Source organism: Rhinatrema bivittatum, chromosome 4 (assembly GCF_901001135.1).
Source record: "Rhinatrema bivittatum chromosome 4, aRhiBiv1.1, whole genome shotgun sequence".
Taxonomy (NCBI): domain Eukaryota; kingdom Metazoa; phylum Chordata; class Amphibia; order Gymnophiona; family Rhinatrematidae; genus Rhinatrema; species Rhinatrema bivittatum.
In genome coordinates, this window is record NC_042618.1 from 433,973,197 (window position 1) to 433,998,312 (window position 25,116).

The 25,116-nt window shown below is 49.7% G+C and overlaps 1 protein-coding gene across 1 annotated transcript in view; it reads left to right on the plus strand.

Moving 5' to 3' along the window:
* Positions 1–25,116, plus strand: part of HSP90B1 (heat shock protein 90 beta family member 1) — a 172,603-nt gene that overhangs the window by 107,748 nt on the left and 39,739 nt on the right. The window contains exons 13-16 of the mRNA XM_029601500.1: positions 5,530–5,775; positions 6,110–6,246; positions 21,798–21,876; positions 22,043–22,198. Of these exons, the coding sequence (XP_029457360.1) occupies positions 5,530–5,775; positions 6,110–6,246; positions 21,798–21,876; positions 22,043–22,198 (618 nt within the window). The remainder of the gene's footprint in view (positions 1–5,529; positions 5,776–6,109; positions 6,247–21,797; positions 21,877–22,042; positions 22,199–25,116) is intronic.

A 25,116-nucleotide genomic window follows, 5' to 3' on the forward strand; every position in this document is an offset into this window, starting at 1 on the left:
TTTGCACTACTTGTGCGAGGGGAGGGGTCCTCAGTTGAGGGGTCTAAGCCTCGGAAGGTCGCACAAGGATCGGGCGCCAACACTGGGTCCAAAGGTAGGGCTTCAGCGACTGCTGCTCCCCCTGTGGGAAAAGATTCCCAGGATGACCCTCTGCTGTCTCCTGCAGTGCAGAAACCGAGGCCGGAGGACTTGAGGGCCGTAGAGTCAGATTCCAGCAGTGATGATGCTGGCCCAGGTGGGGTTTCGCCGGAATTTGTGCTCCTAAGGCATTCCTGGCAAAGCGCAGATCCCTGGAGGGGGAAGTGTGGGGGTCCCGAAGCGTCCTCATCTCTGAGCAGATAATCGTACTTCCCGTGCTGCCTTGGCGCAGGAAGATTTGGATGGCTTGGACAACCCGTTGGGGGAAGAGGTTCTCCCTCTCCCGGGTGACACCGCTGACAATCAGGGGGAGGCCCCCCTGGACTTGGATGCAGGCGATGGTGACCAGTGTCAGGCTCCTAAGGAGACTATCCCTCGCGTGATCCAGTTGTTCAAGAAGGAGCTGCGGCCCTTATTCCCCAGGTGCTTGAGGAACTGGGGGGTGAACCTCTCTGGAAGAATCGGACAGTGATGGCATGAACCTGGTACTGGATGGCCTCTGGGGGCCGTTTAGCGCTTTCCCCATCCCAAAGAAAATTCAGAAGCTTATCAGTTGTGTGGGAGTCCCCAGACACAGGTCTTGAGGTCGGCCGGGCAATGCAAAAGTTATATCTGCTACTTGATGAGTCCCTAAGGTGGACACGGCGATATCTGCAGTCACTAGAAAAACTACCATCCCAGTGGTGGGGGCTGTGGCGCTTCGAGATGTCAAAGACCGCAAGCTGGAATTGCAGCTGAAACGCTTGTTCGAAGTCTCCTCGTTGGGCCTTCGGACGGCGGTGTGTGCAGGCATGTTTATGTTGGATTCAGAAACCACAAGAAGCGACGTCCTCTGTCCTGTTCACGTCTCAGGCGGTCCGCCTAGAGGCGGCAGTCACTTGTGGCGGATGCCTTATATCATTGGTCCCCAACCCTGTCCTGGTGGCCCACCAGCCAGTCGGGTTTTCAGGATACCCACAATGAATATGCATGAGAGAAAATTTGCATGTTATGGAGGCAGTGCATGCAAATTTTCTCTCATGCATATTCATTGTAGATATCCTGAAAACCCGACTGGTTGGTGGGCCCCTAGGACACGGTTGGGGACTACTGCCTTATATGACCTGATAGGTGCGACTGCCCGGACCATGATGTCTTCGGTAGTGGCTCGACTGCTTCTGTGGCTCTGCAATTGGGCGGTGGATGCTTCCTCTAAGTTGCAATTGTGTAATCTTCCCTTTCGGGGGAAATTACTATTACTATTAAATTACTATTTGGACCAGCTGATGATCTGAGAATCCAAGAGCAATAAGTTGCCAGAAGATAGGAAGCCCTTTAAGAAGTCCTTCGTTCCACGGACCCGGTTTCAGGACTCCCGAAGAACCATGCAGTGCACTTCTTGCCCACAGTCCTTTTGTGGTGGCCTGCAAGAGGAGGCTTTGGGCAGGGGGCTGGAACTGGTAAACCTGCCCAATGAAGTCAGGCTCGCCCACCCCTTGTGCAGGACGATCGGGAGCAGGTTGTCCCGTTTTTACGAGGAGTGGGCAAGATCACTTCTGATCGCTGGGTGCTGGACGTGGTAAAGGACGGTTACGCCTTAGAATTTTCTCAGCCTCTCAGGGAGTTTTTCCTGGAATCATGCTGCATTTCCCGCAACAAATGGACTGCGGTGGAAGGCACCCTGCAAAAACTGTTGGACCTGCAGGCTATCGTCCCCGTACTGCCGGAAGAGCAGGGGCGGTATTTCATTTATTTTGTGGTTACCAAGAAAAAGGGGACTTTCCGCCTCATTCTGGACCTACTGAAGGTCCCCCGCTTTCGGATGGAGAATCTCCGAACTGTTATCGCAGCAGTCCGGAAGGGGGAATTCCTAGTCTCTCTGGATCTTACAGAGGTTTAACTGCACATCCCAATTCTCAGCGATCACTGGAAGTTCTTGCGCTTCAAGATTCTGGGTCGTCATTTCCAGTACAGAGTGCTTCCATTCGACCTGGTGACGGCCCCACGCGCCTTTACCAAGGGTGATGGTTGCGGTGGCAGCGGCACTCCAGCAGGAAGGGGTGATAATTCACCCGTATCTCGATTGGCTGATTTGAGCCAGGTCTGAAGAAGACTGAGTGCGGGTGGTACGCCAGGTGACCCATTGCCTACAATCCCTCTGAGTGATCAACAGTGAAGTCATCTGATCCCTTCCCAGTTCCTGGAATATTTGGGAACCCGCTTCGACACCTTGCTGGGCAGGGTATTCCTGACAACAGACAGGATGTGCAAATTGCATCAGCAGGTGCATCTTCTACATCTCCCGATCCGCCAGAGTGTGGGACTATCTGCAAGTCCTAGGGTCCAAGGCATCAACAGTGGAGTTGGTCCCTTTGGCCTTCACTCACCTGAGACCGTTGCAGAGGGAACTCCTGTCGCGGTGGAATCTGATGTCAGAACAGTACCAGTTACCATTGCCATTGTCACCAAAGGCCCAGTCCAGCCTAGAGTGGTGGCTGTTGGACGCCAACTTGCAAAAGGGAATACCTCTCGAAGTCCCGGATTGGGTGAGCGTGTCGACTGATGCAAGTCTCCAGGGCTGGGGAGCAGTGTACCTGGGTCATGCAGCCCAGGGTCTTTGGTAACTGCCCGAACAGTCATGGTCTATCAACTAGAGACGAGAGCAGTCCGCAAGGTGCTGGTGGCCTTCCAGTCCCTGATTCAGGGGAGGATGGTTCGCATCTTCTCGGACAACGCCACCATGGTGGCTTATCTCAATCACCAGGAAGGAACCCGGAGTCCAGCCATGGCACAGGAGGTTCATCTCATGTTTGCATGGGCAGAGTTTCATCTGGAAGGAATCGCAGCCTCTCACGTGGCAAGTGTGGACAACATGCAGGCGGATATTCTCAGCCGTCAGCAGCTGGACCCCGGGGAATGAGAGCTGTCTCGCAAGGCTTGGAATCACATTTGTGCCAGATGGAGTCCCCCTTCTGGACCTCATGGCAACCCGCATCAACTCAGATGGATCGGTTCTTCAGCCGAAAGAAGGAAGTCGGGGCGGTGGGCATAGACGCTCTAGTTTGCAAATGGCCAACTGGAATCCTCCTGTATGTCTTCCCGCCTTGGCTGCTGATCAGACAAGTCCTGCAGTGCATAGAAGCTCATCCCAGTCCGGTAATCCTGGTGGCCCCAGAGTGGTCACGGCGGCCGTGGTTTGTGGATCTGGTCAGTTTGGCAATCGAAGGTCCGTTGTGCCTGGCTCATCTCCCAGACCTCTTACGTCAAGGTCCCATCTTTTTGGATCGGGAGGATCTCTTCTCTCACGGCCTGGCTTTTGAGAGGCGGAAGTTACGAATGAAGGGATATTTGGAACAGGTGATTTCCACTCGACTGCAGGCCAGGTGGCCCTCGACTTCTATGGCTTATGTCCGGGTGTGGAAGGTGTTTGAAGCCTGGTGTGATCAACAAGGCTTAGTGCTGTTGTCTGTCCATTCCTCAGGTTTTGGCTTTCCTGCAGCAGGGGTTGTCAAAAGATTTGGCTTATAACTCCCTACGGGTTCAGGTTTCGGTCCTAGGATGCCTCAGTGGTCGGATATGCGGCAGACCCCTTGCCAGTTTTCTGAAGGGGGTAAAACATCTTCGGCCTCAGATTCATAAGACATGCCCGGAGTGGAATCTCAACCTAGTCCTACGGGCACTCTGATTCCCCCCCCCCCCCCCCCCCTTGAGCCTCTGGGGCATGCTTCTCTGAAGGACCTCACCTTGAAGGTGGTGTGTTTGGCCATTTGCTCCGCTAGGCATATTTCAGAATTGCAGGCCCTGTCCTGTAGGGATCCCTTCCTGCACATTTCAGCGGATAAGGGTGTCCCTGCATACAGTGCCCTCCTTTTTGCCGAAAGTGGTGTCTACCTTCCATGTTAATCAGACCATGGAGTTGCCTGGTTTTCCCAAAAGGTCTTGTGACTCTGCTTCGGGAAGAGATCTGCATCTTCTCAATGTTCGCCAGATTCTCCTTTGTTTGTAGGTCACTAACTCCTTTCGGAAGTTGGACCACCTTTTTGTTTTGTTTGGAGGTCCGAAGAAGAGTGAGAAGCATCAAAGGCCTCCTTGACTTGCTGGCTGAAGGAAATGATTTGCTTGACCTACATCAGCAAGGGGCGATCCGTTCCAGCCAGATTGAAAGCTCACTCGACGAGGGCACAAGCACTTCTTGGGTGGAGTGTCAGTTGCCTGCAGAGATTTGTAGGGCCACAGTCTGGTCCTCCCTGCATATCTTTACAAGACATTACCAGCTGAATGTCAGGGCTCCGGACCAAGGGCTTTTTGGAGAAAGCGTTCTGCAAGCGGGTCTTTTGGGTTCCCACCCATTGTAATGTGGCTTTGGTACATCCCACTGGTCTGGACTGATCTAGGTATGTACAGGAAAGGAAAACTGGTTCTTACCTGCTCATTTTCATTCCTGTAATACCACAGATCAGTCCAGGGACCCATCCGGGTGCTACTGCCAAAAGACTGATTTACCTGGACTTAAGCTGCTGTACATAGAAAGTCTGTCAGAATGCATTTATGCCAATTCGGTGATGGAACCGTGGTTCAGACCTGGGGTTTTCAGGTTCGAGGCCTCTTTTTGCTTGAAGGTATTTCTTTCGTTTGCCCTTTTTTGGGGAGTTAAATGGTTTTTTTTTTGTCAGTTTCTTGGCTTGGGTATGGATAAATACTGAGCAGCTGCAGGCGGCACACTTGGATATATCAGTGCCTCAAAGTTTTGTTCTCTGCCTCCATCTGCTGGTGGGAATGCATAACCCACTGGTCTGGACTGCTCTGTGGTTTTACAGGAACGAAAATTAGCAGGTAAGAACCAATTTTCCTTTCTCCTTGCTTGTGTATAGTCTAATTGAATTCATGACAACCACAGCTCCTTTGGATTGTTTCAGAGATTATCAAAAGCGGATGTTGGGAACGGCTTCCTATTCTATGCAGCTGAGGTTGTGGGGAAAGTGATGCTGTTAACTATCTCAGATTGTGCACATTGTTGGAAGCATTCTATGTGGTAAAAAAAAACAAACCCCAAAATCAACTCCATTATTCCCATCTGCGAGTGTCCATTGGGAGTTTTATACCAGTGATGTTGCTGGAAAAGTTGTGTTCTCCCTCCATCTGCTGGCAGGGTGGTATAAGCCCACATTCTGAATTAGTCTAGTATGATTCAAGGAAAGGAAATTAACAGGTAAGGCTAAACCTTTTTTTTTTTTTTTTAGGCAGCTTTTAAATCCTTAAATACTTCCCATAGACTCCTATATGTATGTTTGTCTTGACTAGGTAGTCTTTACTCCATAGTGCTTACATTTTCTCATGTGTATCTATGTAGAACTGTCTAGTGCTTTAGAAATGATACAAAATACCTAATATTTCTACTATTTATCCTTACAGGTTGAGTCTTCTCCGTTTGTTGAGCGTCTTCTGAAAAAGGGCTATGAAGTGATATTTTTGATTGAACCTGTAGATGAGTACTGCATCCAGGCTTTGCCGGAGTTTGATGGAAAAAGATTCCAGAACGTAGCCAAGGAAGGAGTAAAGTTTGATGAAAGTGAAAAAACTAAAGAGCATTGGGAAGCTTTGGAAAAAGAATATGAACCACTACTGAACTGGATGAAGGAGAAGGCACTTAAGGATCAGGTACCCATTTTGAATTAGTCCGGCTTGATCTGTTTAAGTGCAGAACATTTTTCTGCAATGAAGCAGAAACTTACACAAAAATAAATTAAGGCCCTTGCATTGATCAATAGTGCATTATTATCCATGAAATATTAATGTATTAATTTGTAAAGTGTATTCCAAGTTCATTAATTGTATAATGCTGAATTTTTATAATGTAAGCAGTTATAGCTTTTACAAATAAAAGTGAGCTGTTTGTTTTTCCTCTGCAGTAAAGTATAGCAAGTTCAAATGTAATGCTTTTTCAACAATACAGAATACACAATAGAATTTATAACTAATTTTATTTTTTCAGATTGAGAAAGCAATATTATCTCAGCGCCTTACAGAGTCTCCATGTGCCCTTGTGGCTAGTCAGTATGGCTGGTCTGGAAACATGGAAAGAATCATGAAAGCTCAAGCATACCAAACTGGGAAGGATATCTCTACTAAGTGAGTTATTTTGGCATAAGAACTTTAAAGCACAAGCTTTTTTCAAAGGACACTTTTCTGCAATTATATTCCTGTTTCTTCATGGAGAAGCAGGAATGTAAGTTGCATATCTGGATGTCTGTGGCAACGAAGGAATTACTCTAGCTCTGAAACGTTTTGCCAATTGAGTGTATGGTGTTGCACATGCCTAGTAGTTATGCATGTTCCTTTCAGTCTTTTTATTCTTAATGGAGTAAAAGGGATGTGTTCTACAGTGCATGCTGAGCCTTTGTGAGGTTCCCTCAAGGATACAAAGAAAACCTATCTCTTTTCACAGTTCTACGTGGTATTGTTGCCCTAATAAAATTGCCTCTTCTCCAAGGATAAGCAGAATGGTAGTCCTCCCACATGAGTGACATCAGATGGAGCCCGGCATGGAGAACTTTTGTTTCTAGAAACTTTGACTGGCACACTGAGCATGCCCAGCATGCTATTAACCTCGTGTCCACATGGTGTCCCTCATCAGTCTCTTCCTTTCCACAAAGCTTTTGCCTCCTGGTCATGGAGCTCACACTTGTTTTTTGCATTTTTGAGTTCATCTCTAGTGTTGTACTGGGTCCCTCTGTTTTTCTGCAGGTTTTCTCCCCTATGGTCTCAGTAAGTTTTCTCAGGTTTTCATTGTTGATTAGTCTCCTGGTGGCTGCCGGCCATCAACCGCATGCCACATTCTTTCATTCAATCAAAAAGTCATCCGAACCCCACTTGTGTACAAAATTAATGATATAGGATGAGGAAGGTTTCATACACCATCTGTTACATGCCTCCACAGCCTTGTACACAGAATTATCTGTATTGTAATCATGAACCAACCTCCTTCCCACCCTTGATTATTTTTTAATATTTTTTTCTGTGAAAATTCTGTCGTGTGCATTTTAAAATTCGGCTTACTGCTAGTTATCCCAGGACAAGCAGGATGATAGTCCTCACATATGTGACATCAGATGGAGCCCTGACACGGAAAACTTCTGTCAAGTTTCTAGAAACTTTTGGCTGGCTCACCGAGCCCACTGAGCATGCCATGATATTCTCAGCCACAGGGGTCTCCCTTCAGTCTCTCTTTTTCCGCTTTGCTGTAAGCATAGCGTATTAGGAGCTCTGTGAGATTTCCCTCACTTTTTTCCTCACGGAAAAGATATCTTCAGTCACAAAATTGTCATCGGGTCTCCCTTCGACATAGTAATCGGTGAGTACTTTTTTGAGTCAATTTTCAGTAGATTCCTGTCATCGACAATTATTCAGCCTAAATTTTCTAATATGGCCTCAGGATTCAAAAAATGTCCAAATTGTAACCGAACTGTCTATTACCGACCCACACAATGTTTGTGTGTTGTGCCTGGGATCAGGCCACTATGTCTGGGCTTGTACAACTTTTGCCCAGATGACGCCAAAGGGCAGGCGTGCCCGATTGGACAAAATGGAGGAGCTGTTTAAAACTCACTCCATCCTTGACGTCTCCAAGGAAAGTATCACCCTCTGAAAAACATGGAGGAAAAAAGAGGACCGATGACCGACCGTCACAGACTCCATCAGGATCCTCCATAGCGTCTTCTTAGACATCTAAAGAACATTGAGAAAAAAACTCCGACACCATTCCGTCACTGATCTATCGGATGGAACAGCACCCGCATCGACATTGAGCCAATGCCCAAGTGAGTCCGGGTACTAGAACCAACACGCCCTTCTGTACCAGAGGAACAGAGGTGCTCTCCACCAGGATCGGTGTTAGAGACTGTGCCACCACGTTCAGTCGTGGAAGTGCCAGTAGCACACCAGTATTACCTTCTCCTGTGACAGTGGACCCAGTCTCCAGGGAAGAAGTGACTTCCATGGTCCAGCAGGCCATCGAGGCTTTTTGAAAATTTCAGCCTCCCTCCATGCCACAATCAGTATTGACACCGGCATAGACATCGGATCCGTCTATTTTTCAGCTTTTGCTGAATAGAATCGACGCATTGATTGGAGTTTTTCCTCCACCAGCATCGACACAGACTCTTCCGGTGCGGCCATCTATGCCAAAACATCCACCGCTGGTTCCTTCGATTCCAGTACCAGGCTCATCGGAGGATGACAGGGACTCTGATTCCGTCCTGGGACCATCGGGCCTTCAACATCACCGAACACCATCGATGCCATTGCGTCCCGGTCCATCAGGTGACGCCCGACAGATTGCCATCGATGCCATCAAGACCCATCGATGCCTTTATTGCCTCCTATGCTACGAAAGCAGATTCTGATTCAGAGGAATTAGTCTGAACCTTCTCCACCAGAAGAGAGGAGGAAGTCCCCTCCCGAAGACTTGTCATTCACAAATTTTATAAAGGAAATGGTGGACAATTCCTTTTGAATTACTGACTGAGGAGGGCACAAGGCTCTAGAAGTCCTACAACTCATTGACGCACCAAAGGAGGTAATGGCAATACCTATTCACGAAGTCCTGCTGGAACTTCAGCATAGGTTATGGGAGCATCCTTGCTCTGTACAGGCTGTAAATAGAACAGATGCCACATACCTGGTGCAACATACCCCAGGTTTCCAAAAACTTCAATTGCCTCACCACTCTGGTCGTCGAATCGGCTCAGAAAAAAGCCAGGAAACAAAAACCACACTCTTCTACCCCACCAGGAAAAGAACAGAAGTTCTTAGATACCTTAGGGAGAGAGGTTTTTCAGGGGTCTATGCTGGTATCTCGCAGCTTTATATGACATAGTACCAAAGAAACTTGTGGAAGCAAGTTCAAGGTATTGCCGATCTCCCTCAGCAACAACTGGCTTTGAACACACTAATCACAAAAGGGCTTGAATCTGGCAAATATGAGGTACGGGCAGCTTACGACTCATTTGAGACATCTGCCCGCCTATCAGCATCGGGGAATTAATGCAAGGAGGTGGGCTTGGCTCAAGGCCTCAGACAAGAAGTCCAAGAGAGACTGGCAGATCTTCCTTGTACTGGAGATAATCTCTTAGAAAAAATTCAGGCTACTGTCTCCCAGTTGAAAAATCACCACGAGACACTGTCAACTCTCTAGACTACCATCGGATCAGCCATCCTCAATAAGAAAATCGACCGGAAAGGAAACCAGAAAACCCTTCTTTAGGCCTAGAAGATATTACCCACTTGCTTCTTCAGCGCGTTTGTACTGTCCACCACAAAGGGGACGTGCACACCAACCAAAACAAACAAACCCCAGCCACCACCACAAACTGGACCGGCAGCTGGTTTTTGAAAAGAATCAAGAGAACAGAAGTCTCTCCATCAACCCTATGCCCCACTTACCAGTAGGAGTAGACTCTATTTCAAGAACCAATGGAGTCTCATCACAAAAGACCAATGGGTGTTAGCCATACTAAATCGGGGATACAGTCTAAAATTCAAAACAATACCCCTGCATTCGCCACCCATTCCACTTTGGACAAGCATGGTCATCACACCTCAACTTCAAGTAGAACTCTCTACTTTGTTTACTGCCAGGGCTATCGAACCAGTTCCCCAGTCTAAACAAGGCAAGGGGTTCTATTCCTGCTATTTCCTAATTCCAAAGAAAACAGGCGGCCTTTGCCCTATCTTAGACCTCCGCAATCTCAACAAATTGTTGCTGTCACGGAGACATGGTTCACGGAATCTCACGATTGGGATACAGCAATACCGGGCTATAACTTGTTAAGGAAGGACAGAGCGGATAGGAAAGGGGGAGGCGTGGCTCTTTACATCAGAAACAATATCCAAGCATCTGAGTTGCAAGGAAGATGGGGCAATGAAGCACTATGGGCCAACCTAAAAAAAGATGGGACATCCATTTTTATTGGAGTGGTTTACAGGCCTCCAAACCAAAAGGAAGAGCTGGACAGAGATCTGGTTGAAGACATCCAAAAGAAGGGAGAAGTGATTGGAGACTTTAATTTGCCAGACGTAGACTGGAGAATCCAGTCTGCAGAATCTAACAATAGTAGAGAAATAGTGGATGCTCTGCAAGGAGCTTTGTTCAGACAAATGGTAATGGAACCCACAAGAGAGGGAGCTATACTCGATTTAGTGCTTACTAATGCAGATAATGTCTCTGTGCAGGTGGGCACCATCTCAGCACCAGTGATTATCAAACGGTATGGTTTAATATCACAAAAAGGATATAGAAAAGAAACACACAAACCCAAGTTTTGCAGTTCAAAAACACGGACTTTGATGAAATGGGGAAGTATCTGGAGGAAGAACTGGTAGGCTGGGAGAACAAGGGAGATGTGGAACAGTGGACCAAACTAAAAGGAGCAATTACCAAGGCAACTAGTCTGTTAGAAAAGTAAAGAAAAGCAAAAGAAAAATGAAACCTATCTGGTTCTCCAAGGAGGTGGCTGACAAAATAAAGGGTAAAAGAACAGCATTCAAGAAATATAAAGGATCCCAAAAGGAGGAGCACAAAGAAGAATATCTGGTAGCACTGAGGGAGACAAAGAAAGTAATCAAGACGGCAAAAAGTCAAGCAGAAGAAAGGATTGCCAAAGAGATTGATGTGACAAAACATTTTTCAGATAAATCAGTGAAAGAGAAAAGTTCAAAGTGGTATAGTGAAACTGAAAGGTGAAATGGATCAATGTGTGGAGAGAGACGAAGAAATGGCAGAAATATTAAACAAATACTTCAGTTCTGTGTTCACTAAAGAAGACCCTGGAGAAGGACAGTCGCTAGTTAACAAGAAACTGGAGGGGAATGGAGTAGATGTAACTCCATTTACAGTAGAGAATGTATGGGAAGAACTGAAAGTGGACAAAGCCATGGGGCCTGATGAAGTTCATCCCAGGATACTGAGGGAGCTCAGACATGTGCTGGCGGGTCTGCTGTGTGATCTGTTCAAAAGATCCCTAGAAACAGGAGTGGTGCTGAGTGACTGGAGAAGAGCGGTGGTGATCCCGCTTCACAAGAGCGGAAACAGAGAAGAGGCTGGTAATTACAGACCGGTTAGCTTCACCTCTGTGGTGGGAAAAGTAATGGAGTCGCTGTTAAAAGAAGGAATAGTGAGCTATCTACAGTCGAAAGAATTGCTGGACCAGAGGCAGCATGGATTCACCAGGGGAAGATCCTGTCAGACAAATCTGATAGAATGTTTTGACTGGGTAACCAAGGAATTGGATCAAGGAAGAGCGCTCTGTCATCTACTTGGACTTCAGCAAAGCTTTTGATACGGTTCCGCACAGGAGACTGGTGAATAAAATAAGAAGCTTAGGAGTGAGTGCCAAGGTGGTGACCTGGATTGCAAACTGGTTGACACAGAAGACAGTGTGATGGTAAATGGAACTTACTCTGAAGAGAGAGCGGTGTTGAGCGGAGTGCCGCAAGGGTCGGTGTTGGGACCGGTCCTGTTCAATATCTTTGTGAGCGACATTGCGGATGGGATAGAAGGTAAGGTTTGTCTTTTTGCGGATGACACTAAGATCTGCAACAGAGTGGACACGCCGGAAGGAGTGGAGAGAATGAGACTGGATTTAAGGAAACTGGAAGAGTGGTCGAAGATATGGCAGCTGAGATTGCATAGAGAGGACTATCGAGTAAGAAAAGGGAAGTGATTATCCCCTTGTACAGGTCCTTGGTGAGGCCTCACCTGGAGTACTGTGTTCAGTTCTGGAGACTGTATCTCCGAAGGGACAGAGACAGGATGGAGGTGGTCCAGAGAAGGACGACCAAAAAGGTGGAGGGTCTTCATCGAATGACTTATGAGGAGAGATTGAAGAATCTAAATATGTACACCCTGGAGGAAAGGAGTAGGGGTGATATGATACAGACTTTCAGATACTTGAAAGGTTTTAATGATCCAAAGACAACGTCAAACCTTTTCCGTTGCAAAAAAATCAGCAGAACCAGGGGTCACTATTTAAAACTCCAGAGAGGAAGACTCAGAACCAATGTCAGGAAGTATTTCTTCACGGAGAGGGTGGTGGATGCCTGGAACGCCCTTCCAGAGAAAGTGGTGAAGACCAAAACTGTGAAGGATTTCAAAGGGGTGTGGGATAAATACTGTGGATCCATAAAGTCTAGAGGATGTGAATGAAGAGAAGAGACATGGGGGTGGCTTGAGAGAATGATGGCTACTACCTGGAGATGAATATCCTTATTCAATAATGTGACTCCAACATTGCTCTATGCTTCAACGGCAAGAGGAAATGTGGAAAAAAGAATTTGCAACCACATAAAAGCAGGGGAGTAGCTGGCTTGTTACGGCGGTTACTACCCCAAACCAAAAAATACCTGATACTTCACTTTCAATGCAAATCCAGCATAACTCTCTGCTTCAATGGCAGGGGAGCAAGTCTGATACTTCACTTTTAATATAGCCAGCATGGCTCTCTGCTTCAATGACAGGGGAGAATGAAGAAAGGTGGATCTATATTCAATCAACAAGGACTGGATTACACAGTCTGAATAAACAGATAAGCATGGGTGTAGCTTGCTTATTGCGGTGGTTAATACCCCTAACTAAATTAAGCTATTTCACTTAGATGCAGTTCCAACACTGCTCTCTACATTAATGGTGGGGGTGGAAGGGAAATAGAATAAAAAAAAGTTACTAAGAGCCAAGAGAAACATAAGTATGTGAGAGAAAAAAAAAGTGCGAAAACTTGCTGGGCAGACTGGATGGGCCGTTTGGTGGTCTTCTGCCGTCATTTCTATGTTTCTGTGTAAATTTCTTCACAAAGAAAAATTTCAGATGGTATCTCTGGGAACCATCCTTCCATTGCTTCAACGAGGAGATTGGCTCTGTTCTCTACATCTTCAAGACGCTTATGCACACATACCCATTTCCACACAACATCGCAAGTATCTACAATTCGTCGTGGGAAGAAATCATTACCAGTATAGAGTCCTACCATTCGGACTAGCCTCTGCTCTTCGAGTATTCACAAAATGTCTAGCAGTGGCTGCTGCACATCTAAGAAACAGCATTCCCTGTACGTACCAGGATCAGTCCAGGACACCTGGGTTGTGACTCTGCACCAGTAGATGGAGACAGACTAAAACTTGTGGGTGGAGCATATATGCCCCTGTGCCAGTCATAGCCCCCCAGTCTTACTCTGTCTCCAGTAGATGGTGCAGGTCCGGTCACAGCTCCTTCCTGCCCTGGTTCTGGTACTCCGTCAGGGTCGGTTCTTTTCTTTTTCTTGGTTTTAGGCCAGTTTAGTGTTTTTAATTGGGATTTTTGATTTTTGTTAAATTGTCCCTGAGGTCCCGTCCGCCCTGTCTCCCAGGGGGGTTGTGAGGTCCTGAGGGGACTACCCCCCCCCCCGGTTGAGGCCGCTGCTAGGGTCGAGGACCCGGCTTTCCCAGTAGCAGCGTCAGGGGTGACACCGGGGAGCCCGGTTCACTCACCCCTGCTGGACTAGGGCTCCAGGACCGTGGACAGCAACAAGTGTTTGTAAAAAAAAAAAAAAAAAGTTTTACTTTTGTTTTCGGTTCTCTCTGGCTTCAGCTCTCTGCTGCTTTGCGTCACCGCTCTGTGGGGTCTCCGGGGGGGGGGGGGGGGGGGCGCCGCTGGCAGGGGGAGGCCGGGGGGGCCGGTTTCGCTAAATTTAATTTTTCTCCCGTTGCGCTCTTCGCCGCGGCTCGTCGGCATGCCTCGTGGCTCGGCCTGTAGGGCCTGCGGCTCGGCGCGCGTGCGGCTTTCCCGCGGTGGTCTGTGTGCGGCCTGCTTCCCGGGCGGAGAGGGGTCATCCGGGGTGCCTCGGGGGGCTCGATCCCGCAGCGCACTATCGCCGCCGCGCAGGGGGGGGGGGCTCGGCAGAGCGGCCCCAAGACTTTTTCCCGCTGAGCGCGGGAGTGGCGGCCATTTTGGCCTCGGACCGTGAAATGGCGCGGGAAACGGCAGGAGCCTCGGGCCTGCCTCCCGCGCTTTCTCAGCGGGTTGATACAGGGGGGGTCCCCTCGGGGGACCCTTGGTCCCCGGGGGTTTCAGAGAATGATTCTTCAGCCTCGGGGTCCTTTTCGGAGGATTTGGCGCTGTTGTTGCGCAAAGTCCTAAAGTGTAAGCGCAGTAAGCGCGGCCGGGGGGGACCCCGCAAGGCCCCCCCCAGGGAAGACGTCATGCAATCCTAAGGGCGCTGCGGAGGGGTCCCATGGCCCTTCCCGAAGTACGCGGCTTCCTCGTGGCGTCCCACAGGAAGCCGATTCCGATTCCCCCCCTGGGGTGGACTCTGATTCCCCTGAGAAGCCCCTGAAAGGGGCCGACGGAGATGGGACGGACGAATCCGCTCAGCCAGGCGCCGGAAAGGGATCCCAAGCAGTGGAAGGTGGTGATCCCAAGGTGGTCCGGCTCTTCCGCAGGGAGGAACTGCCACCCTTAATTCCGGCCATTCTCCAGGAGCTGGGGAATAGAAGCTCCTCCGGTGGTAGTCCGTCAGGAAGCAAACATGGGTCCGGTCCTGTTAGGTCTCTCGGGTCCGGCAGTGGCTTTCCTGTTTCATTTCTCCTCGACGAATATTCTGTCCCGGGAATGGGACACCCCGGAGTTAGGTTTGAAGGTCAGTAAGGCCATGGACAAGCTTTACCCGCTTCCGGAGGATGCGCTGGACCTTCTCATATTCCCCAAGGTGGACTCAGCGGTCTCCGCGGTAACAAAGAGATCTACCATTCCGGTCACGGACGCGGCAGCTCTCAAGGACCTTCAGGACAGGAAGCTGGAAGTGCAGCTCAAGAAGATTTCGAGGTTTCCGCGCTGGGAGTGCAGGCCGCCATCTGCACGAATTTCGCTATGCGGTCCAGTCTGCGCTGGGCCCAGGTTCTTCAAGCCAATGCGGATTTATCCGCAGACGAGGCAGCGCAGGCAGATCGTTTGGAAGCTGCAATAGCATATGGCGCGGATGCGCTGCACGATTTGCTGCTCACGTCGGCTAGGTCCATGGTAGCGGCTGTCTCGGCACGCCGACTTTTGTGGTTGCGCAACTGGGCGGCGGATGGTTCTTCCAAGGCTCATTTCGGGGCACTACCATTCAAGGGAATTTGCTGTTTGGCAAGGAATTGGACGAGTTAATGATTTCCCTGTGGGAAAACAGGGCCTTCTAGCTTCCCGAGGATAGATCCTGGGCGAGGTCCTCGTTTTCGGCCAGATCTCGTTTTCGGGGTCCCAGGAGGTCGCGTCCTCAAAGGTCGTCCGGGCGCTCGTATAGGTCTTCCTCCTCCCGTACTCCGCAGTGGCAGCAACAGTCCTTTCGAGGTAGGCGCTTCGGTAGACAAGGAGGTGCTCTGGCAATCACGGCGCCCAAGTCTTCGCAATGAAAGGGGGTTGGCCCATCTCTCGCCGCAGCCTCGGCACGCCGTTCCCAACGGCGGGGCACGGTTGATGTCATTTACGAGAGATGGGCCGGTGTAACGTCGGACCAGTGGGTCCTCACGGTCATAGGACTCGGCTACGCGTTAGATTTTGCTCACACCCCAGCGGACAAGTTCCTTGTCTCGCCTTGCAAAGCTCCCGAGAAGAAGGCGGCGGTGCTCGACACCATCCAACGCTTAGAAGGCTTGGGAGCTATTTCCCCAGTCCCGGTCAGCCAACACGGCAAGGGCCGTTACTCCATCTACTTCATCGTCCCAAGGAAAGACGGCACGTCCAGACCCATTCTGGATCTCAAGGGGTGAACCGATGCCTTCGGATTCCTCACTTCAAAATGGAGGCGATTCGTTCAGTCATCGCTGCGGTAAGGCCCGGCGAGTTCCTAGCCTCCCTGGATCTCACGGAGGCATATCTTCACATAGGCATTCATCCATCGTTCCAACGCTTCCTCAGGTTCTGCGTTCTAGGGCGGCATTACCAGTTCCGAGCGCTCCCGTTCGGACTCGCGACGGCCCCACGTACATTCTCGAAGGTGATGGTCGTGGTGGCGGCGCAGCTGCGCCGAGAAGGTCTCCTGGTCCATCCTTACCTGGACGATTGGTTGATTCGGGCAAAGTCCGAGGATCAGTGTCGGATGGCGGTAGCCAGGGCCCTCCACCTTCTGCAGTCCCTAGGATGGGTGGTCAACTACAGCAAGAGTCATCTGACACCCACGCGGACCTTGGAATATCTGGGAGCTCTTTTCGACACGAAGCAGGGCAAGGTGTTCCTGTCACACGAACGGAGGTGCAAACTGCAAGCTCAAGTACGTCGCTTATTGTCTCTCCGCCAACTGCGGGTCTGCGACTACCTTACGGTCCTAGGGTCTATGGCTTCGACGCTGGCACTGGTTCCCTGGGCATTCACTCATCTGCGTCCATTACAGTCATCCTTACTATCCCGCTGGAAGCCGGTCTCGGAGGAATTCCATCTACCGCTTCCACTCAAGGGACACGCGAGGTCCAGCCTGCTGGTACATCCCAGGTGTCCTGGTGGCTGGATCCCAAGCATCTGTCATCTGGGGTCTCTCTTCAGGTGCCCAACTGGACAGTGGTGACCACAGATGCCAGCCTCTTCAGTTGGGGTGCGGTCTGCCTGGGGAGCTCGGTCCAAGGCCTATGGTCCGTGTCGCAAGCCCAGTGGTCTATCAATCGCCTAGAGACCAGAGCGGTCCATCTGGCCCTGCAAGCCTTCCTGCCGTTGCTGCGGGGGAAGGCAGTTCGAGTGTTGTCGGACAATGCGACCACAGTGGCATACATCAACCGCCAGGGCGGGACAAGGAGCCCCCAGGTGGCAGAGGAGGCTCAGCGCTTGATGGCCTGGTCGGAGCTACATCTCAGCAACATAGCAGCGTCTCACATTGCGGGAGTCGACAACGTGCAGGCGGATTTTCTCAGCCGTCATCGTCTGGATCCCGGAGAGTGGGAGTTGGGGGACGAAGCTTTTCTGCTCATTTGCAAAACGTGGGGGGTGCCCCACATGGATCTGATGGCCACGTGGCACAACGCGAAGGCCCCGCGATTTTACAGTCAATGTCGAGAACGGGGGGCAGAAGGCGTCGATGCGTTGGTGCTTCCCTGGCCGACAGATGTGCTGCTCTGTGTTTCCCCCGTGGCCGATGATCGGCATGATTCTACGGCGCATAGAATTGCACCCGGCCAAGGTAGTCTTGGTGGCACCGGAGTGGCCGCGCCGGCCGTGGTTCGCAGACCTCGCCCAGCTGGCAGTAACGGCGCCCCTTCGGTTTCACGGAATGGCGGGCCTGCTCCTTCAGGGCCCCGTCTGGCATATGTCCGTGTCTGGGTGGTCTTTGAGGACTGGTGCGTGCAGCGTGGGGTGGTCTCCACTTCGGCTTCCGTCTCCGACATTCTGGCGTTCCTCCAGGCTGGCCTGGCGTGCAGTTCCCTTCGGGTTCAAGTGGCAGCGCTCGGTTGTTTGCGGGGTACGGTCCGTGGTACGTCCCTAGCGCTCCACCCGGACATTGCTCGCTTCCTCCGGGGTGCCAAACGCCTTCTTCCTCCCTTGCGTCTTCCTTGTCCGGCTTGGAACCTCAACTGGGTTCTCTCCTCCCTATGCACAGCGCCTATTGAGCTTTTGAAACGCGCGACTCTTAAGGATCTCACTCTTAAGACGGCGTTCTTGGTAGCGATCGCCTCAGCACGGCGTGTTTCCGAGTTGCAGGCTCGGTCCTGTAGTGAACCCCTTTTGCGTATTTCAGATTCCGGAGTTTCTTTGCGCACAGTTCCTTCCTTCCTACCGAAAGTGGTGTCGTCTTTTCATATGAATCAATCGGTGGAACTGCCCGCTTTGGCGGGCGGGGAGTTCTCTGTTCCGGAAGCGAGAGAATTGCGGAAGCTTGACGTGCGGAGGTCCCTCCTCCGATATCTGGAGGTCAGTAATCCTTTTCGGGTCACAGATCATCTGTTTGTCCTGTTCTCTGGTCCTAAGAAAGGGGTGCGGGGAAAACCGCTTCCCGTGGGCCTGAGGGCTCACTCGACTCGTGCGCAGGCGGCATCTTGAGCGGAGGCTTCTCCGGTATCGCCTCAAGAGATTTGCAGGGTGGCTACCTGGAAGTCGTTGCATACCTTTATCAGGCAGTACCGGTTGGATGTCCGGGCTACCGATCCCGGGGGATTTGGAGAGAGGGTACTCCGAGCGGGACTCTCTGCTTCCCACCCTCGGTAATTTAGCTCTGGTACATCCCAGGTGTCCTGGACTGATCCTGGTACGTACAGGGAAAGGAAAATTAGTTTCTTACCTGATAATTTTCGTTCCTGTAGTACCAAGGATCAGTCCAGGATCCCGCCCGCAGTGCTACGCTGAAGTAATGGAGAGTCCGCTCTTTGTTCTGAATTATTTTGTTCCGCTTGTTTAACTCTCTCGGTTGGAGAGTCTGTTTCCAGGAGGGGTGTTTTCCCCGTTCTATTAGCGGTTTCTAGCTAGTTTAGTTCTCTGGTTGTGTTCTACTTTGACATTACGTATGACTGAGGGGCTGTGACTGGCACAGGGGCATATATGCTCCGCCCACAAGTTTTAGTCTGTCTCCATCTACTGGTGCGGAGTCACAACCCAGGTGTCCTGGACTGATCCTTGGTACTACAGGAACGAAAATTATCAGGTAAGAAACTAATTTTCCTTTCATGTTTTTCCATACCTAGACGATTGGCTAATCAAAGCCCATCAAGGCAGGGAGCTCTGTCTGCCTTGAAGAGCACAATAATACTATTACACTCCCTGGGATTTCTACTCAACTATCAAAAATCCCACATAGAGCTGTCTCAACTCCTCACGTTCATCGGAGCAGACCTCGACACTACAATGGCGAAAGCTTTTCTTCCAAACGACCATGCCAACAATCTGGCACATTTGGCGAACTCTATAACCCAATACCAGTTCGCCTCTGCCTATCAACTTCTAGTGCTATTAGGTCACATGGCCTCGACAGTACATGTTACCCCTATGGCAAAGTTAGCCATGAGAAACTCAATGGACTTTGAAATCTCAGTGACTACAAGCTTTCCAACCACTGTCGTAAACAATTCAGATCACCCACCAATTACGCCTATCGCTCCACTGGTGGACAAATCAAACGGCCTTGAAAGCTGGTCTCACATTCCAACAGTCAACTCTGCAAGTAATCTTGACCACAGATGCCTCCAACTTGGGCTCACGTCGTCAACCTTCAAACACAAGGGACGTGGACTACGCTCAAAATGAAGTGTCAAACTTCTTAAAACTTCAAGAGATGCAATATGCCCTTTATGCCTTCAAAGACTGCCTCTCAAACAAGACTGTGCTGATGCAGGCGGACAACACAGTAGCAATGTGGTACATAAACAGGGAGGCACCGGCTCTTATCTGCTCTGCCAGGAAGCCGTGCAGATTTGGGCTTGGGCTCTAGAGCACTCATGCATCTCTGAGCAACTTATCTGGTAGGCATACAAAACGTCCTAGCGGACTATCTCAGTTAACATTTCCATCCCCACGAATGGTCTCTGGATCCACGTGTAGCGAGCAAAATCTTTCAACGCTGGGGTCGCCCAACCATAGACCCCTTTGCGTCCAAACTGAACCACAAAGTGGAAAGGTTCTTATCCCTCCACGGCCGTAGACAAACTTTCTCCAGGGACACCTTTGCTTGCCCCTGGAACACAGGACTTCTATATGCGTATCCTCCGATTCCACTCATATCCAAAACTCTCGTGAAGCTACAACAGGACAGAGGAACAGTGATCCTCATAGCCCCATACTGGTCTCGACAAGTATGGTTTCCCATACTCCTCGACCTCTCGATCAGAGAACCAATTCACCTGGGCACAGCGCCCACTCTCGTAACTCTGAATCAGGGCAAGTTGCGTCATCCCAACCTGACAACTCTTGCCCTGACAGCTTGGATGTTGAAAGCTTAGTTCTGCAACCACTTAATCTTTCAACTCAAGTCTCTACAGTTCTCGTAGCTTCACTAAAGCCTTCCACACGTAAATCTTACCGCTTTAAGTGGACTAGATTTACCAAGTGGTGCACACAAAGGTTTTGACCCTTTCTCTTGCCCTACTCCTTTACTGTATTACCTATGCCACCTTTTGGATTCTGGTCTCCAGACATCCTCTGTAAGGGTACACCTAATTGCCATAGCAGCATTCCACAAGGGAATAGGGGATGTGCCAATAACGCAACCCCTAGTGAGTCTGAGAGGCTTACTCCACCTAAAGCCTCCCATTCGACCACCGGTCACTGAATGGGACCTTAATTTAGTACTAACTAGATTGATGCGGTCACCTTTTGAGCCTCTACACTCCTGTGATGAAAGTCTTACATGGAAAGCATTTTTCCTAGTAGTCATTACATCTGCTAGGAGGGTCAGTGAGTTACAAGCTCTAGTCACATACTCGCCCTACAGAAGGTTCCTGCATGACAGAGTAGTCCTTCGCACTCGCCCCAAATTCCTACCAAAAGTAGTAACGGATTTTCACCTCAATCAATCCATAGTCTTGCCTACTTTCTTTCCAAGACCACACTCTCACCAGGGCGAGAGTTTTACACACCTTAGATTGTAAACGTGCACTAGCTTTTTTGTACCTGAACCGCACGGCAGTCCATAGGAAATCCACCCAACTCTTTGTTTGGTTTGACAAAAATAAACCAGGAGTTGCAGTAGGGAAACAAACTCTCTCCAACTGGCTAGCAGACTGTATAGAATTGTTATGAAAAAGCAAAAATTTCTCTCCAGGTGCAAGTAAAAGCACACTCAGTAAGGGCTATGTCTACATCAGTAGCACACTATCGTTCAGTGCCTATTGCTGATATCTGTAAAGCTGCAACTTGGAATTCACTTCACACTTTTGCAGCACATTACTGTTTGGACAAGGCAGGACGACAAGATTCAGCCTTTGGACAATCTGTCTTAAAGAACTTATTTCCAGTATAGTACCAACTCCTTCTACATCCATCCTACTGTGATTTCAGGCTGCCTCATTCTTTCCAGCAATACACCAGTTGTGCTTGTTGCACAAGTTGTATGCTGTTGGTCTAATGCAAGAATGACTCAGCCTGTAGCTTGCTAATCACCCATATATGAGGACTATCATCCTGCTTGTCCTGGGATAAAGCAAAATTGCTTACCTTGTAATAGGTGTTATCCCAGGACAGCAGGATGTAGTCCTCACAGAACCCACCCGCCACACCGCAGAGTTGGGTCCGATACGTTTTATTTTATTTTTTAGCTCACACTTACTGCTACAAACGAGACTGAAGGGAGACCCCTGTGGCTGAGAATATCATGGGCATGCTCAGTGTGCCAGCCAAAAGTTTCTAGAAACTTTTGACAAGTTTTTTCTGTCAGGGCTCCATCTGATGTCACCCATATGTGAGAACTACATCCTGCTGTCCTGGGATAACACCTATTACAAGGTAAGCAATTTTGCTTTCCGTAGGTAGCAGGATGAATTAGCCATGCTGACCTACCCCACCTCCCTGCACATGACAGATCCCACAACAGCATGGCTAATTCATCCTGCTATCTACGGAAACACCGTAAGCAAACTTGCTTTTACAAAATACTATAATAGCTTTTGAAGTTCACTGTTAAAACTAATGATGTCAATTACTATTTTAAAGTTGAAATGAGGAAACATGTACCATATCTAGTTCACATATTCTTATTTTACAGTTACTATTCAAGTCAGAAGAAGACTCTTGAAATTAACCCTAGACATCCACTGGTCAAGAATATGCTCAAACGAGTTGTGGTAAGCAGATACTCATAAAATGAATTATAAATGTATTACACCATTGCTAAGTATCCTTATTAAAGGATTCCTGGTTTTTGTAAATCAGATTTAACTGAGCTGGATCTGAGCTTGCTTGCTATTTTTACTTTCTAAATGTTTGGGGATTTTTTGCCTTCTAAATCAGGAAAATGAAGATGACAAGACTGTGCAGGATCTGGCAGTGGTTCTCTTTGATACTGCAACCTTAAGATCTGGATATCAACTTCAAGACACCAAAGAATTTGGCAACCGAATTGAAAGAATGCTTCGTCTGAGTTTAAATATTGACCTTGAAGCAAAGGTAAATGTATAGCAGTCTCAATAAGCAAAAATTGCTGTAAACATTCCAGCTGTCTTATTCTGTCACAAATTGCCGAGATCTGCTTTTTCCTCTATGTACATCACTAGTAGAAGGAACAAAGGCAGCAGCACAGGGACAGTGATTTGTGCTTCTCCCTCATACACTTGAGGAAAGGAAAATATGAGTGATTTTATTTTTATCCCTCGAACTGAAACATTTGGTGACTTGACCCCTTTGAAAATGGGATGCTCTGCCAAGCCATTTATCAAAAAAAAGTTGAGGAAATGAATAAATCTGAATAACCAAAATGCCTTTTCCCTGTACGTACCCGAATCAGTCCAGACCATGGGTTGAGCCTCCTGTCCAGCAGATGGAGACAGACCAAAACTGAAAGGGTATCCTATATGAGGACAGAGCCTACCCTGTAGCCCTTCAGTACTTGTCTGTCTCCAGCAGGTGGAACAGCTCACCCTGTGGTTCTGTTGTCGTCTTGTCCCTTTTGGGGATTTTTCTGTTTGTTTCTATCGTTTGGATCAAGCAAGTATTTACGCTTTATTAATTAAAAAAAAATTTTGTTTGAACTCTGTGGATTCTTTCTACAGGAGACAGTCCCTGTCTCCTTGCTCTTGCAGGTGCCTAGGGGGGCCTGGCCCCTTGTTTTATATAGCCTAGGCTCCCTATTCCCGGTGGTCCTCAGCTGCAGGGGTGGAAATTGGTGGTGCTAGTCACTCCCCCTGTTCAGCCTCTCTCTCTCCGCCCCCATACTTGTCTCCCTTCACTGGGATGATTTGTCTCTGAAGCTGCTTACAGGGATGTTTTTTCCCCTGTCTGGGTTTTAAAGTAAAAAAAAAAATAATATAAGGCAGGATCAGAAGGAAAGCTCCTCTTTTACCTGTGTAGTTTTGCAGCCTTAGAGTTAGAAGTGTGCACAGTTCACTCTGTGCCTCCGCTCCTTCAGCCCCAGCAGCCCAGCTAAATTCAATTGCTGCCCTTCCTCCACATCGGGGCCATGCCACGATCCCCACTCTGCCTGGCTTGTGGGGATTCCTCTCTCCATCTTTCTAGGGAGGGACTCTGTTCTCTGTCTACCGGGGTGGGGGGGGGAGGTTCCTCTGAGTCCCCGATGCCCTCAGGAACACTAGCCAGGCCTCTCAAACGCATGGCCAGGCCGTCAAACAGTGGGAATAACTGCCATTTTAGGTTTTTCACCTTCTTTCTCAGACCAGCGTGAAGCTCCGGACCTGGTTTTTTTGTTTTTTTTTTTCCCCCAGAGCCCCCTCCCCCCCCCAGCTAAGGTCCCTCTGCTCCCTGTTCCTCCCTCCCCTGTGGCTCCAGACAGGCAGGGGTCGATTCGGGTTCGCGTGGTTCCAGGAGCCCCGCCTCCTGCCTGCCCAGGATCCAGATCAGGACCCAGATTTGTGATTGCCCCCCCCCTCCCCGGAGGGGGATGACCCCCGGGTTCTCAGTCTCTTCCAAAGGGAGGAATTGGAGCCTCTTCTCTTCATCTCATAGGAATTGGGGATGGACTGTCCCCCAGTGGACAAGTTTATGGCGGCGATGCCAGTTTCCTCTGACCCGGTCCTGGCGGGGCTCCGGGCTCTTCCGTGCTCTTTTCCCTTCCATCCTATGCACAAACTAATGCTCCTCAGGGAATGGCAGGCCCCCGAGTCTGGTCTTCGGGTCAGGAGGGCCATGGAAAAGCTTTATCCCCTCCTGGAGGAGTGTTTAGATTTATTGAAAATGCCTAAGGTGGACTCTTCTGTGACGGTGGTCACTAAACATACCACCAATCCCGGTGGTGGGGGCTACGTCCTTGAGGGATGTCCAAGATCGTAAGCTGGAACTCCAAGTGCATTTTTGAAATCCTGGCCTTGGGTGTTCGGGTGTCTACCTCCAGCAGTCTCATGCAGCAGGCAAGCCTTAGGTGGGTCCAACAATTACTCAGCACCCAAGACCTCCCATATGCAGAGGCAGCGCAGGCTAACAGGTTAGAAGGCGCTATAGCTTATGGGGCGTATGCCCTATTCAACTTGTTCCGGGCAAAGGTGATGGCTTCGGCAGTCTTGGCCAGACAGCTCCTCTGGCTCTGCCACTGGGCAGCTGATTCGTCTTCTAAGGCACAGGTGGGACCTCTCCCTTTCAAAGGTAAGTTGCTTTTTGGCGAGGATCTGGAGCAGCTTATTAAATCCTTGGGTGAAAACAAGGCTCATAAATTGCCTGAGGACCGCCCGAAACAGGCTAGATCCTTCTTCCCTACTCGTACCTGCTTCCGGGGCCAACGCAGATATCACACAAGAGCAAGGGGCACCTTCTCTAGGGGAAATTACTCTAGGTCCCAGTCTTGGCCCCAGCCCCATCGGCCCGCACCCAAGCCCATCTCCCAATGAGAATCCGCCAGTCCATCCCTCCGTTCCCAACTTAGGTGGTCGTTTGTCTCTGTTCATGGAGGAATGGGCCAAAATCACGTCGGACCAGTGGGTCCTCGAAACAATAGACAAAGGCTACACCTTAGTTTGCGCGCGACATCCCGGACCTGTACATGGTCTCTCCGTGCGGCCACCGGAAGTGGGCCGCTGTGACTCAGACTCTTACCAGACTCCAGAGGCTGGGGGCCATCCTCCTGATCCGGTGGCAGAACACGGCGCAGGTCAATATTCTATCTACTTCATGGTCCCAAAGAAGGACGACTCCTTCCGTCCCATCCTGGATCTCAAGAGGGTCAACTGGGCCCTCAAGGTGCCCCATTTCCGGATGGAAACCCTTCGGGCAGTGACAGCAGCGGTCCATCCCGGAGAATTTCTGGCCTCACTCAATCTGACTGAAGCCTACCTGCACATACTGATCTGTCCCAAACATCAGTGATTTCTCCGGTTCCACATCTTGGGCCAACACTTCCAGTTCCGGGCCCTGCCCTTCGG